General features: G+C 38.4%; 1 protein-coding gene across 1 annotated transcript in view; it reads left to right on the top strand.

The window, feature by feature from the left end:
• The first annotated feature begins 385 nt into the window (after positions 1–385).
• Positions 386–16,085, top strand: part of lgr4 (leucine-rich repeat containing G protein-coupled receptor 4) — a 78,485-nt gene continuing 62,785 nt past the window's right edge. Inside the window, exon 1 of the mRNA XM_039753762.1 lies at positions 386–936. Coding sequence (XP_039609696.1) covers positions 746–936 — 191 coding nt within the window. The 5' untranslated portion in view covers positions 386–745. The remainder of the gene's footprint in view (positions 937–16,085) is intronic.

Below are 16,085 nucleotides of genomic sequence, written 5' to 3'. Positions count from 1 at the left end.
ATGAAGATAAAAAACGGTTCTTACTTGTACTTTTACATGTAAGAGTGGACACAAACGAATGCAAAAAGAATAAAGTTTACTTAGAAGCGTGATTTAGGCAATTATTTAAGAGACAGATTGCGATAAAAGTTTCGACGAAAGCTTAATCCCACGAGCTGTTCAGAACCTCCAACCCCAACTCCTCCTCCTCCTGCTTCTGCTTCTTCTTCTTCACTCCAACAGCGACCGCCTCCCCTTCCCGTACCTGCGCCCCCTCCTTTCTCCATTCACTTGTTTCCCTTTCTGCGAGACTAGAGTCTCCGCGTGTTTTTTTCTCTTTCCTGCTCCAATTGGCTAAGGCAACACATGGTGAATATGTATTAGTGGGCGGGGCGCTAAAAGCAAACCAGCCTGAACGGAGAAGGAGAGGGGTAGGGACGCGTGGAATGGTTAGGAGAGTTCTGCGGGATATGGTGTGCCATTGAGCCTGACAGTACACGGGCCCGGGAGGAGCGGAGCGAGTGAGCGAAGCGTTAATGGGACAAGGAGGCCGGCGCTCCGGAGTAGGAGCGGTGCTGAACTCGCATTATGCAGCGCTGGGTAAACAGCTGAACGAACACCGAGAACGTCGGAGACTGACCGGCCAAGCCGTCTTACCGCCCGTGGGGGCGAGTCCCTGAGGATCTGCCGAGGATTGCGGCGCCTGGCACTGCTTGGGATTGGATTTCTGTTTGCCTTGAAGGCAAGCTGAGACTACGCTGCGCCCATGCGGGCTCTGGCTGTGTGCTTCGCCCTGGCGGGGTGGCTGCTGATTAGTGGCAGCGCCGCCGGGCACAGTGACTCTTCTCCGGCTCCGTGTCCAGCAGTTTGTCGCTGCGACGGGGACGGAGGAGCGGACTGCTCGGGCCGGGGGCTGCGGACAGTGCCATCAGGACTTAGTGCTTTTACCTACTACCTGTGAGTAAACCGAGGGGCTTGTAAACCAATTTTTATGGCGTCAAAGTGCGGTTTCAATTCATTAATTTGGGACACCATAGGGTTTTCTGTTTTTAGTGGAGATCTTCAGAGATCTTCAATGTTTTGAGCATTTATCATTATTTGTTATCACCTAGTATCTGATACCATGACGGCGTTGGTGAGCGGGCCATGACGGCCCGGAATGTACCCTCTTTTGACTCAAGCTGACCACTTTGGACCACTTTAAATAATGTAATATTGGCGTCAAAGGGGGCTACTGGAATCATCGGAAGGGTCGGACGAAATTACTGTCCCCTCAGCCTTGAGAAAGTTACGTGGTGTTTACTCTCCTGTCCATGTGACAAAGCGGGGGAGGGTGTGTGTGACATATTTCATGGAAAAACCGTAGGACCTTGAGCTGAGACAATGTAACAAACTGCCCTTAGTGCTACTCTCTATGGAGGCAGTTTACCAGAAAGTTAAGGGCTTAACTGAAAATTCTTTTTGCTGTGGGAGGAGGCAGTACCATTGCTCCAAGCCAGAGAGATTAACACAATAACATCCAATTATTAATTATAAAATTAATTGATTTTTTTTTTTGGGGTGGGTTTGGTGTGCTTACAGAAATACAATGCAGGAGGAAGACCACAGCCTTTCCAGTGGTTGCTCCACGAGTTGTCCCTGATTTTTTAGTCATGCTCGGTAGATAGGTAGAGATGCAGGCAGGGTCCAGGTGGTAAAATTCATATTCGCTGGGGAGATAGCATGTGGACTTTGACCATTAGAGTAAAATACATTGTTAATTATTGTTCGTCTGGTGCAACAGACACAGACCAGGGAACATAAATACAAAAAGAAATAGTAGCATTATATTTTGGCAGGCTTGTGTCTGAAGATGGCTGTGAAGCTGTAGTGTTATCTGATTGCTACCTTGTTATGTGGCATTTATTCTGCTTGTGAGAATTAATCATTACTATAAAGTCCATTTAAAGTGAAATGGTTTGACATCCATAATGCTATAGTTTAGGTCAACATGTAAATATGTTCAGTTTTTATTTGCAAGGATATGTTTGAATTATGCAGACAAAACTTTTTAAAATGTGTGTTTAAGTTTGATCTTCTGAGTACCTAAATTCTCAAATTTTGATAGAAATATAAAATTAAAGCAACACTGTCTAGCTTGTGTTAGTGTTTTAGAAGGGGAAATGGAAGCGTGTTTTTTTTTTTTTTAAGATGTCCACAATGTGCTATACATCTTCCCCCTACACCACTCTTAGTATACGTGAAATTTTTGTTGTGTGAGTCTTGGGTTCATGACTATGCACCTTAACAGGAGACTGTTCAGTTGGGTGTGGTTGGAGATCTACTGGGTGAATGATTTAGGTCTCATACTCTGCATAGACTTGTATAAAGAAGAATTTATTTCCCCTTTCCCCTTCGTTTATATATATTCATGTATGCATTGTAGACCTGAGTAGGAATTGCATACACAGTGTTCCCACTTGGACTCCTTATAGCTGTGACTCATTTAAAATCATATGTTAAAATTTGTTTTCATAAGTCAGTATCATTAAAAAAAAAAAAAAACTTAAGGGGTGAGTGAAATATTATGGTTAAGCCATGGTACATAGACAACTCACCTTAACTGTGTATGTATGTACATCATTTAAGGTTGTTCATTGCCTTTACTCCATGCTGTCAGAATGGGCTGATGCTCCCCATGATCGTAATATTAATCTGTTTTAGGAAGATTGATGATGCACGTCCATTAGTACAAAGACAAGATAAGTTCTGATGTATCGTAAAGTTCTGATGTACCATCTTTTTTCTTCTGCCAATGTGAGGAAGTGTATAGCCCTGAATGCTTTATTCCAACTATGAAGTGTTTTCTTTGTTTCTCCATGTGTGGCACTTCTTTTAGGCATGTACTAATTGCTGCTTAATAGTATTGAGTAGCTATTGTCACCAGTTCTTGTAGCATTTGTTTCCTGCAGATAGGGCTGTCTATCAGGATGACCCTATCCACAGAGTTCACTAAGTCACACAACGTAACATTGTTAAACATGCTTAAAGTAATTCAGGGTTGCAATTATGAACCATGTTATTTATAAGCTGCATAGAGCATTAATTGCAAGTTAGAAATCCTATCATATTATATTTACCAAAAATACATTGAATTTAACATGTAAATTCAATTTTGCTAGTGATGATGTAGATAGAAATGCAGTTAACATGAATGCTAGAAGCACTTCTTATCCACATGGTTGTAGAAATGTAGAACAAACTGCCTTGCCATTTAGTTATGAAATATTGTAGTTATGAACTTGTAGTAACAGTATGGAAATATTTATTGGCTAACTAGATATGCGTGATGGACTGTATTGCCTCCTCTTGTTTATCCCTCTTCTCAAGTTTTCAGTTGACGCAATATATATATATATGTATGTGTATGTATGTATGTATGTATGTGTATATATATACATATATGTGTATGTATGTATGTATGTGTGTATATATATATATGTGTATATGTGTATGTATGTATGTGTGTATATGTGTGTATATATATATATATATATATATATATATATATACACATACACACACATACATACATATATATACACATACATTACATATATATACATATATATGTGTATATATATGTATATGTGTATATATATATATATATATATATATATATATATATATATATATATATATATATATATATATATAAGTATGTGCGTGTGTGTGTTTTTTCAAAATCTTGAAAAAACACATGTAACAGCCAATTAAGCAAAAAAAAGAAAAGAAAATTATTAAAAACAGACTGGGCACTATAGAACCAAGTAGTAAGTAAGTAAACGTGAAACATTTGACTAATGCCTGCTGTTGACTAACTGGAGAAACAGGTCATCATTATCCTTACTGCAGTTCAGAAACATTTAGACTTCAGCACTCTAAAATTGTAATTATAAAATAATAAAAGCATTGCATTATTTACAGCAGCTTTCACAATACAAAGACAAACAATATAAAACATCCTGACATTGGCTCAGCTAAGTCTTTGAAGCAAAAAGATTGAAGCTTGCTAAGTTGAACAAAACATACAGTCTCAAGATGTTTTCTTCTGAGGTATTGAAGCGCTACTGGTTAAAGTACAAAACACTAAACGAAAATTGATCACTCCATCTGACAGACTTACTATCTGTATCATCCTCTGCATAGTGTTAGTATACTTTTCTTTGAAGTGGCAGCACATGAACTTAGCATTTCACATCAGTGTGTCAACAAATAAAAGTACGTTTGCATTTGGTAATTTGACAGTGGTAATAATTAAAATGAATACAATTTTTATCAATATATATTGATATATATTACGTATCCATTATCCAACCCGCTATGTCCTAACTACAGGGTCACGGGAATCTGCTGGAGCCAATCCAGCCAACACAGGGTGCAAGGCAGGAAACAAACCCTGAGGAGGGCACCAGCCCATCGCTGGGCGCACCTACACACCAAGCACACACTAGGGACAATTTAGGATTGCCAATGCACCTAACCTGCATGTCTTTGGACTGTGGGGAAAAAACCGGAGCACCCAGAGGAAACCCGCGCAGACACTGGGAGATCATGCAAACTCCACGCAGGGAGGACCCGGGAAGCGAACCCCGGCCTCCTAACTGCGAGGCACCAGTGCTACCAACCGTGCCACCCTATTAAATCTATAAATACATTTATATATATATATATATATATATATATAAAATAAATATATAATGGGTGGGGACCCATCCATTCGCAAAGAGTTTTTTGCATCAGCACCCACACCTGCAATTTCTATGCCAAACTTGACAAGCATTAGCTGGCAATACTGAAGTGTAACCTCCATTTTATGTATATTCATCCATCTATGCATTTTTTGAATCTCCTTATTTAACTAGTGGACAGGGGTGGGGGTTGCAAAGAACGTTGTACACAAGACAAGGAAGGGTCCACTGATCATGGGACTGCACTGTTTGTACCTTTTTGAAATTTTAAATAATATCACTCAAATATAGTATTAAACAACAAACCATAACCAAAAACATCTCAAAGTAATTTCATTATACTGATTCATGTTGTCATTAGTTGGTTCTGTCTTTTTTTGAAGATGAATGTGAGATTGAAATCTTAGTTAGGGGACATGCAGCAAAGAGAACCCCTGTATGAGTGATGTAGCGTCTCTGCTGAGATAAGCAATCAAGACAGAAAGGCTCAACCCTTGCTGTGTATTCACATTTCCGTCTGGGAAGTAATTTTCTTGGCTGTTGCATATGTTTGAACAACTGAAAGCAGTGGCATAATGTGGGTAATTGGCCTATTATAACAACAGTGGGGAGAGGAGTCTGAATATAGGAGCTGAACCCCCCACCCCCCAGGAATTCCCATAACACTGGAACCAAAAGATGTTAATATCGATACCTTTCTGTGAATTGAAACTTGTGTCTTGATGTGTTCGAAAGACCATTTGCAAAGGGGGATCACATAATAATTATATGTTTTTGCATTATAGTACTAACCCGTGCAAATTTGTTGGGAGTCTGAAAATTTAGATAATGGAAGTACAGTTGTAAAACATAATACGGATTCCATCTAATGGAAAGCAGAATCTTACAGAACACATGTTATATAGACAGGCAGTGTGGTGTAGAGGTGAAGGCTTTAGACTTCAAACCCTGAGGTTGTGGGTTCAAATCCCGCTACTGACATTGTGTGACCATGAGCAAGTCGCATGACCTGCCTGTGTTCCAATTGTAAAACCAAAAGAAATGTAACCAATTGTATCATAAATGTTGTAAGTTGCATTGGATAAAGGCTTCAGTCAAATAAGTAAATGTAAACTGTAAATAACATAATTTAATTATACTAGGTGTGCTGCTGGAGGAATATCTTGTTCCCTGCAGCCCTGAACTAGGTTTGGCTGATTAATAATGGACGGAGTTTTTGGAATGATAAGAGGTAGTATTTATATGGGGCAAGTCAGCTAGATGTGGGTGAGCTGGGTTATTCAGATCAAATTTACCCAGTTACTCATTTTTGACTCACTGCTGTTGGAAAAGACTCAGGCCACTAATGAGCCATATTTTGGATTAATTAGGTATGGTATTGATCATCGGTTGTCAAGTTCAGTAGTCTGCGCCACTTATGACTTTTATCCCAACCAATTTATTCTTGTAATTTGGTGTTTCATATTTTCTCTGTTTTTAGTATCAGTCAAAAAACTAAATTTGAAATTTGTGTTAGATATATAAAAATGTGCAGTTGACTGACTCACACATTCTTCAACTAAATTATTATTTCGTATTTAAGTTAAAATGCTAAAATTTGACAGGGTGGTGCATCAAGGTCAGTAGGCTTTAGCTAAGAAAGGACATTCAGACATATCAATAGAACCATCAATAGAAAATTAAATGCCCCAAAATCTAACAAATGCTTTGATAGATTTGATTGAAATTTGGTGGTGATATAGAAAAAACAAAATTAGCAGACTTTTGTTTTTTTTTTTTATATTTGTCCATAATAATTCTGTTCCAGGTACACTATGTTAGCGTGCTGCACAGCACTGAAAGAAGCCTGAAGAGAAAGGGTAGCAGCCACTGTGCTGCCTCTTTGAGGCATGCCAGTGTATGCAAATAAAGGTTTGCAGTACATCAACGATGTAGACCAATAGGGTGGACTAATGAGAGATCAAGGGAAACTGTCTTAGGAATGACATGACATGACATTGAACTTTGAAGTGGAAGGAAGGAGGAAAGTTCTACTGTATTTACATACACAATGTCTGTTTCTAGTATATTGGTTTTGATCAATTAAAACGGAACCCCTTTTGCCTAATACCATATAAATTCCACACCACATAATAAGTGTAAAGGCAGATGGAAATTGCTAGTTGTCATTACATGAATACGGTATGGATGTGTTAGGCCTGGAAATTTGGCATCAAATTGTTGAATTTGTAGTGGGACAGTGGTTGTGATACAAAGTTTTCTCATGTAACCCAAAAGAGGACAATTACAATGCTGTTGTAATGTATATGAATGATATACATAATCCCTCATCCTATGCTACCACTTCCAAATTGACATTTTGGTAAATGGTTGGCCAGTAAAAAGATTGCACTTCACAGGAGCTTTATGCATTTTGATGTTTATGAACCTTACTATTTTTAGTTTTGCTCAAATTCAAAACTGCTTACACCAAACAGCAATCAAATGCATTCTCTTGCTTATCTGATGTGCCTGAAAGTTCTCGGAACCTACCACTGTACTAGATATACAGAGAATATCAGACAAAACAATTAGAAAAATCTGCATCTAAACACGCAAAAACAATCCAGAGGGTTACAGAGTTGTGGTTCCTACATGTACACAAAAAAATCCAGAGGCAAACAGAATTGTGGTTGCTAAACATATACAAAAACATCCTGAAGTGAGCACACTTGGGTAGCTACAGTATGTATACACAAAAAATATTGATGTGAACTGACCTGTAGTTACTAAATATGTATAAAAATCCTAAAGTGAACTGACTGGCAGTTGCTAAATATGCACAAAAAATCCTATGGTGAATAGACTTGTAGCTGCTACATATACACAAAAAGTCCTAACATGAACAAATTTGCAGTTGTTAAATACATGTGTAAATTTCAAGAAAATCACAGGACTGCTGTTACTCAACATGCCTAAAAACATAGTGATATGAACAGAGAAATGTCTGCTTTGTATGCAAATTAGATATTTGTCTTGGCTCAAAAAATGCAACAATGGGTTTTATTTTAATTCACACATTGATTGTGAATCTAATAAAGAAATTCTTATACGGTCCATGAATTTTAAATGTCCATATTATTGTGGATTGAAATGAACTGATGAACCACCTAAAATATATTGCAAAAGTGGAAAATCTAATTATAATTTTTGAAGAATTACCAGGGCCTATTAAATGTTTAGTATTTAGTTTACGCCTAAACTGAGCATTTTCTTAGTGCTATAAGAAAATATAGTAGTACATTTCAAATTGAATCTTTTAGTGCAAAAAGAACAGTCAAAGACAAATTCATGTTAGATTGTAAAGTGTAAGGACTGCTGTGTCACTGTTGTCTTAGGAAGTTTCCCTGGCGATACCAGGTAACATAAATAGTTTCTTATAGATGTAAATCTTGCACTACTGTGCTTTTCTGAATACAAAATAAGAGAAGTAAAAAGTCAAACTAAACTGTGAGCAATTTAAATGATTTACTGATTGTAAAACAGGTTGGCACAAAAATCTGCATCCATGGGGTCTCTCCCAGGACTAAATCTGAGAACAAGTGTTAATAGGTGCATAGGTAGATGCTTAGGTTTCACAATACAGATAAAATTTATTGTAAAAATCAGAAGGCATTACAATGAACAACATACAATACTCCTGATTTGCAGTAACATACTCGAAACACAAAATCTAGATTATTTAGCCACCTCAGCACAAGAGGACCCTAGAAGTGGTGCGACTCTAGAAAGTGCATATCAGTGTTTTACTGTGCTGAGCAAAGGGTGTGTCCCCTTGGGTAATGATTACCTGCTTATTATCTGAAGGGGCTTGTTTGTTCCAGTTAATTACTATTTCATACTCCTGTCACAAAGCTACATTTCCTGGCACAAAAAGTGTTATGATTGCTGGCTTGCACTTTGTGCTGTTAAGCAAGGTGGGTGGCTATTTGCGGCTATGGATGCCTCTTTTATTCATACTATGTTATTAAAATTTCATCCTGCTTCAGGAGGGTATGCTGTGTTGTTATCTTAGAGTTTGGCCTGGAAATAAGTCTGAAACAGCAGGGCCTAGGCGCCCTAAGTAGTACAGATGACCACAGCTCATCGATCTGGGCATAAAGATCAATGACATTATCCCAAATAGGGAAACAAGTGTCAGTTCTATGCTGTAACTGAGCTAAAGGTGTTCTTCTTCTCTGTTTAGCTGTGTGATTTTATTCGTGTGTCTGTGCACTGCACTTGATGAAGAAACCTATGTTTCATTGTAGTTATTGGTGTTCATCGTGTTTGGTGAACCTTTTCCTTTACACAAGATTGCTTACCTATCTCTCCGTTTATCTAGTATAGTGGTTTTCCCGTCTACCTGTCTCGAAGTCTGTCTAGTGTAGGAATTGACACTGTTGTCATAGTGCTAGATAGGAGACATTAAGGACTTCATGGATATATTATAGAATTTTCTGCAATGAGCAGAATTGCCATCACACTGTAAGGTTCTATGTGAAACAGGTCTCCTTTTAATGGTTAGTTTAACAGTAAAATTTCTCATAATGCTGTGCGTTCTGAAAGTATTTGACAAGTGTCCAAAATGTTGGATCCTGAAATAATGTTTTAGCAGTTAATGAAATACAAGATTTTACTTTGATTGGCACTATATAAGCAGTTACAGCATTACTCACTCAAGTTATCGCACTGAAAGATGCACCATAGGTGGTCTACATGAGACACTGCGTTAACTTTCTGCAATGGTCTGTTTTAAATGGGATTTGGCAGGTGGAGTTCAGAATGACCTTTGCTGTCTGTGGTAAAGATGCTCACTACTAATAAGTGAGAGGTAATAGGTAGAAAGTTGTGCCTTTATGATAACAGTTTACCATATCTCTGATTTGTACCAATAATGGCTCTCTTTTACACCTTACACCCTCTATAAATATTCTCCAATATTGAAAAGACTTTTTTGTTTTCCCTTTCTTAGATGGATGCTTTGTCTTCTCTCTCTGTTGACGAATTTGCCCTTTTGGAATTGTTTTCATAGTCAGCCTTATGCTGTGACCCCTGTAACCCCACTGGGGGCTCTTATGGTGCAACCGGGTAACAAAATGGAGCATATTGATTGTGTCGTGACCCCTACTGATTGGGTAGTGTGGGAGGAGGGGGGATTGGAGGCTGGGCTGAATTTCATCTAATACAAGATTCAGCGTTACAATTTATTTAGTTATTTATTTGAAAGAGGCAAAATAAATTTTAAGGGAAAACAATACACTAGGTCTTAGGAGCCAGTTCCTTAGATGTTTTAGTGTAAAGGCAAATGAGTGAGTGAGTCTTAACTCTGCCGTTATCTCTGCCAAAAGATGCATTTGTTGCCGCTGGGGTTACTATGACATCGCCTCCATTTGAAAGTCAGATTTGCTCCCACTTCCCCCAGTTTCTCTCAGCAGTTCCTTATGGGGACCCCAGAGAATGGCATCCTGAAGTGAGACACAAATAAATGGCGCACAATAAGCTGTGTGGCTTCTGTCTCCTTTTCATGGTATATCCAGCTGAGATTTTTGGCTCAGCATTTTTTTTTTAATTCTCCCTTTCCAATCCCCCCCAACCCATTTCCTGTTCTGATGAAATACATCAACCTGCTGCAGAGGCTTCTAGCTTCAGGCAATCCCATTGATTCTGGGACTCCCTGGCAAACCTGATACAGATTTATTTGAATAAATAAATGAACATATAAAACAGTAGCAGGGCTCAGTAGAAGGTTTACGTAGGGTGTAGCTTTGGAGTTCCTAACCCTAATGTGTGATTATAATGCCTTTAAATTCCCCATCTGCATTATCATTCCTTCTGTTGAGAGTGTTTATTCGTGGTATCTCCTAATTTTTTTTTTTTTTTTGACAGATGCTGATTTTTTTAATTTTTTAAACATTTGATTAAAAGTAGGGTCAAATTGTGTGCACGCAATCCTGTCTGTGTGTGATGGTTGAAACTACACCTCTTGGAGAATCTGGAGTTGGCCTTTTCTTGTATATTTGCCAAAGCACGGTCGTGTCAGCAGCAGTAAAGCTCCCTAGTTATTGAGCTGTGTCAAGTATCCTTTAGATTTAAAGTATGTTATCTTGCTATGCTTGTCTGATGGTGCTGATGGTGCCAGTAATCTGTAGAAGCAGTAAGTAGCATAGCAGGGAACTGGTCTGCATTACAATTCATTGTCTTACTCAACTATTTTTTTGTCCCCCAACAATTTTTTTACTTACTTATTCATTTATATATTTGCTTGTTTGCATTCTTTTCCAAGAATTTTATCTCTGTGCTTTTAGTAAAGGATTTACATTCAGGTCTCCCTTGATAAGCTAATTCCAACTTTTGCCCTGTTGCTAATCTTAATTCATATGCAGTATTTGTTCTTTCATTCTTTATGGCCTGAGATTGTAATTGGAATTTTTAGGAACCACCTCATGCTCTGCCCATAACTGGATTTTAGAATTTATTACAACTTGACCCAGTTCTAAAGTCTGTTGCCACAATTTGAAAAAAATGATGGCTTACCTATAGCAATTGCCTGCACTAGTAGTTGTTCACATTATGTTAAAAGCATAAGCCTGTGACACGCCAGCTAATATACTCAATTCTTCATTTGTTTCTTCTAAGTCTTGAGACTTAACTTTAACTTGGAGTGTGTGTTAAACTCCAGAATTTCCTAATTTCAGGGTCACTTTCCTGGGATCTAGAAGGGAATTTTGAACCATCTTTGGAAAGTCATTATTGTTTTGTTATAGGATCACTTCCAGAGAAGTTCTGAAGCTAACAGGCTAAAACTCTGCCTAATGGCACGAGATGTCCCTGCAGGGCTGACTCCTAGTTCCCACTTAAAAGGCTAGGTCACATTACCTGGCTGTTATGTACACTGGCAAGAGTCCATTGACAAACTGATGGACGTCTCTGCCAATTATCCACCTGGGGAAATAAGCACATCATAGCATTGTACAGCCTGACCTACATTACTATTACCAGTCTCTCCTCCACACTATTTAATGTAGTGAGAAGCCAAGTAAAATGACACCTTTTATTGGCTAACTAAAAAGATTACAGTATGCAAGCCTTCGAGGCAACTCAGGTTAGCCAATGAAAAGTGTAATTTTGCTTGACTTCTCATTACATTCGTAAAGGCTAACACGATACAACACCCTAGTACTACACTATTTAATGCAAGAATGTTATGGGTCATAATTAGAATATTTTATTAATATCATTATAAGGTTGGGCATTTTAACCACTTAAGTTATGAAAATGTGGTATTTGAACAAATGCACAAATAAAAAAAAAAAAACTTTATTGCAATATATTTTACTTAAAAAGTTTTGTTAATTAAAATGGGCCCGACTGCTGTATCTACAGCCTACCAGTTACATTTACATATATGGCTTTAACAAGTGTATCATTCAGTTTATTAAACAGTACTTAATATTTGCTCTAGTTAAGATATTCTGAATCCTTTATTTGCTTTAAAAATGGCATTCCTGCATCCCTAAATGGCGAGGATTATATGCCATTTAGTATGTATTTATGCAATATATAGAAATAATTGGGTTATTTGAAAAGCTGGTCAGAATGCCCAGCTGTGTCGTGTCAGGAAAGGGTTGTAAGGGAGAGCTCCCAGCACAAAGTCTAGGGGTTTGAGTTATATACAAGCATTTGGTTTTGGATGTGCTAATTAGAGTTAGTTAATAGGCCCACCGTGGTTTGTTTTTATCCTGAGTTTGTTATCATGCTGGAGCATTTGTTTTCCTCTCCTCTGTTGCAACTAAGCTGTATATTTTTGCTTGTAATTTGTTTTAAGCATTTGTTTGGTGTATTGTTAAGCGCTTTGGGCTAGATGATAATTTGTGCTATAGATATTAAATATTGTAATTACACAGATGATGGTGTATTTTTATAATACATTTGTTTTTGCCTTGTACTGTTGACTTTTCTTATTCAAACAAGATTGTGTGAACTGCCTGATGCCTCTCTCCAACAAAACACAGAATTCTGTCAGATATGGTGATCTGGAGTGCCGAATAGCATTTGAAATAATTTTTTGGTAACCTTCCATTTGCCTAAAGGCAGTTTCAAAATGAATGAATTCCTGAATCTCTGCAAGTTTTGTCTCAATGGTGCTCTTTTGGTTATACATGCATTCTTTTTACTTCCCTCAGACTGCTTTCAAGTTTTTGTAAAGTTTAAAATTCAATATCATGCTGTTGGGATGTATGAAATTAATACTTATTAATGCCTCACTGCTTTTGGTTACATATGGTCTAGTTGGGAGAAAAGCAGCACTATTTTTAAGAATTCCTGTGAAGAGCAGTTCATTATACTGTATAGATCAATAGTGAAAATAGTAAGAAAAACAACGCAGGCGTGCCTTGTTGAACGGTGACACAACTAAAGACATGGTTAAGTGTACAGGTTGAGTGGAATGGGGTCTGAGAAGGTGTCTAAGGAACAGATTATTTTCTCGCACAGTCACCTATTCTCAGTCTGCTATTACTGTTTTGGATGTTGTGCAGATTTATTAATCAAAGTGGCAAAGGAACATGCATAAGGGGATGTGTTTTGTGTTCACAGATTAGCCCTACTAAGTCAGCGCCTTTTAATAGTGATTCTTGGTGACAGATTATTGCTGTACAAGGAGCTGCTCTATTTATACCTTTTGGATCCCCAGTTTCTTTTAACATCAAAAGAATGCTTTGAGTAACAGTTATATTCTATTAATTATAAAAAAACAAAGTTTCACTGCCCCGGGTAGTGACTTTTGGTGTTTATTCAGACTATTGGGAAACAATAACTTCAATGAGTAGATTTTATCTGCCCCATCATTTCCAGTGACATTATGTCATCCTGTAGGTCCTACAGATGCCCTTCTGTTCTTGCATGAGTGCTCTGCTATCTCTGCGACTGCCTCTGTTTTACATGTTTGTGTATGCGTGTGCTCCTGTGTATTTTGAAATATGTAATCCTCCTTGAAACAGCTACATCTTGATTTTTAAAATTCTGTTTTTGCTCCCTTTGTCTGCTGCACCTGCTTGACAGGTTTACAGAAGACCATCCCCCACATCCATATTGTTCCTCTACCTCCTCCCCCAGATGGGAAATTACTCCCCAGAAGGTCTCCTTTGTTAGGCCCTTGTTCCCGCTGTGCTTGTTGCACTGACCCGTAAACTAAAGAGGCTGTCTAGTGGGAGGGGATGGGGGCTCTCTGCCCAGCACTGGCAGGAATACCAGAGACTGACTTACGGTTTGTCATTGTTGCACCCATATCTCTTTTTGGGTCCTCTCCACCATTGTCACTGCCTCTGTACTTTAAATCTGAGCAAGACGTTTCAATGCAGAAAGCTCACACATCCAACATTAAGCAATTGAATGAACCCTTTTGAAGTAATGATTTAAAAAACATTGCTAAATTTGCTTATATGTTAACTTACACCATTCTTGTGGAACAGTGCTTGAAAACCAGAAACCCAGCTTGCAAACCTGAATTCTGTTAATACAGAATTTGTGATTGGTGGAAGACTTGGTTAAGGGGAGCTGAATTTTTCGCTTGCTTTAGTTTTTAATTCCTGTTACATTTCCATTAATGTGTTGGGGAATGAAAGTAGCGGCTAAGCAGAATGTCATGCCCATTCTGTCAAGTCCCTTGGAGGTGCATTGTTCAGCTTTTAATTAAGGCTTTTGAGAGGCTAAACAAAGGCTGGGGAAAGAAAGAACCCGGCGTGGTTATCATTCCTCCCCGCCGCTACAGCTAGTTGACCATCCCTTTGGTGCATTTTGTCCAGTTTATACTGAATGGTACTTTTGTTTGCAGTTAACAGGGGTGAAAGAAGCCAATTATTGCCCTGGCTTCCACCCGTCCACCATCCAGCCCTCCTCCCCTGCCATGGGCAGCTGTATGCTACAGAATCTTTTGGCTTTTTTCTTTCTCACCTTACACAAATAGGGTACAGACTGACTGCATGGATGTTCTGTGTTGGGGGTTGGTAATAGAAAACCTTTACACTGCTCCCACACAGCTTATACCAGCAGAAAGCCGTTTGAGATGAAGCAACACCCAACACTGGGGAACATTAGAGGGGTGTCATTGTTTGGGGGTCAAATACTTTTTCTGTGTTTTACAGCAAAGTGTTTAAGGGTCTGAAACCAGTGTTTTTCAGTATCGATTACCTCAGATTTCTGCAATGGAGGACTGTCTGGCACAGCATTAAGTGGTTTGGAAGCAGAAGGTTTAATGTTCAGTGACTGTCTGTTTTTTCTGAGGAATGCCTGTCTACCTCTGCGTGTCTACTTTTTTTATATGAGTGGTATGAAAGTGTGTGGCTGAATCACTAAGTGTGCCAGCACACCTAGCAGTGAGTATCAACCTGGTTTGGTGAAAAACTGTGAGGAATGAATGGAGATTATATGATGTATAGCTACAGACAGCGTCAATGTTTAACAGCTGTATACAAACAAAGGTTTATTTTCATGTTCCCTCATAATACAGTATTCTATATTTAAATCCTGTGTGGAGTTTGTGTATTCTCCCCATTTCTACATAGGTTTTCATCTTGAGTTCTCTGGTTTTCCTCCCACATATCCTAAAGATGCGGAGATTAGGCTAATTGTCTAATTTAATTTTGCCAAATGTGGTGTGGGTGTGAGTAACCCCTGGAAAGATTGGCACCACCTCAAGGGTTGGATCGGCTACTGTTCTGCAACAACCCAAAACTGAATTTAGCACGTTTTCTTTCATGTATGAAGCATTTAGTAAACTATTTTTTCTAACTTGTGTGTCTTTTGGGTCCTGTGGAATAGTTTTTTATCTCTTATTCAATAGAGACGATGTTCTTTCATGAAATGTGTTGCAAAATGAAATAGGTTATTCATAGCTAAGTTTAAAAAGGTCAGTTACCCTCTGGGCTGAACTGCTGGTGTCAAACGTCTTCAGAAAACATCGCAGACATAAACATTATTAAACTCTTGGTCAGTTAGGATGAGATAAGTCTCTGTCTTGATACGTCCATCTAGATGTTTCCACTTTGGCTACTGTCACACTGCTACTCTGGCCTAAATTATAGCTCATCAGTTTTTTAAACCCAGCTTCTAATCAGGTTATTTCGCTTGATACTTCTGTACATGTTGAAAAAGTGGATTGTACAGAAGACTGAAGCTGGGTGAGCATATACATGAGGTGCCCTGAAACTTGTCATCAGTGTTTAAAATCGGTTGTTAAAATTTTTTTAAGACATTAGACCAACCAATGTTTGAGCAATTGAAAACAAAAACAAGACGTAAACTAAAGTTGAAAGTTTCTTTTATGCAGAAGGGCAGTAATTGATCCATTACGGCTTC

This window comes from Polypterus senegalus, chromosome 1 (genome assembly GCF_016835505.1).
Source record: "Polypterus senegalus isolate Bchr_013 chromosome 1, ASM1683550v1, whole genome shotgun sequence".
Classification (NCBI taxonomy): domain Eukaryota; kingdom Metazoa; phylum Chordata; class Cladistia; order Polypteriformes; family Polypteridae; genus Polypterus; species Polypterus senegalus.
Note: the sequence above shows the minus strand (reverse complement) of the source record. Positions and strands in the feature narration are given on the sequence as shown.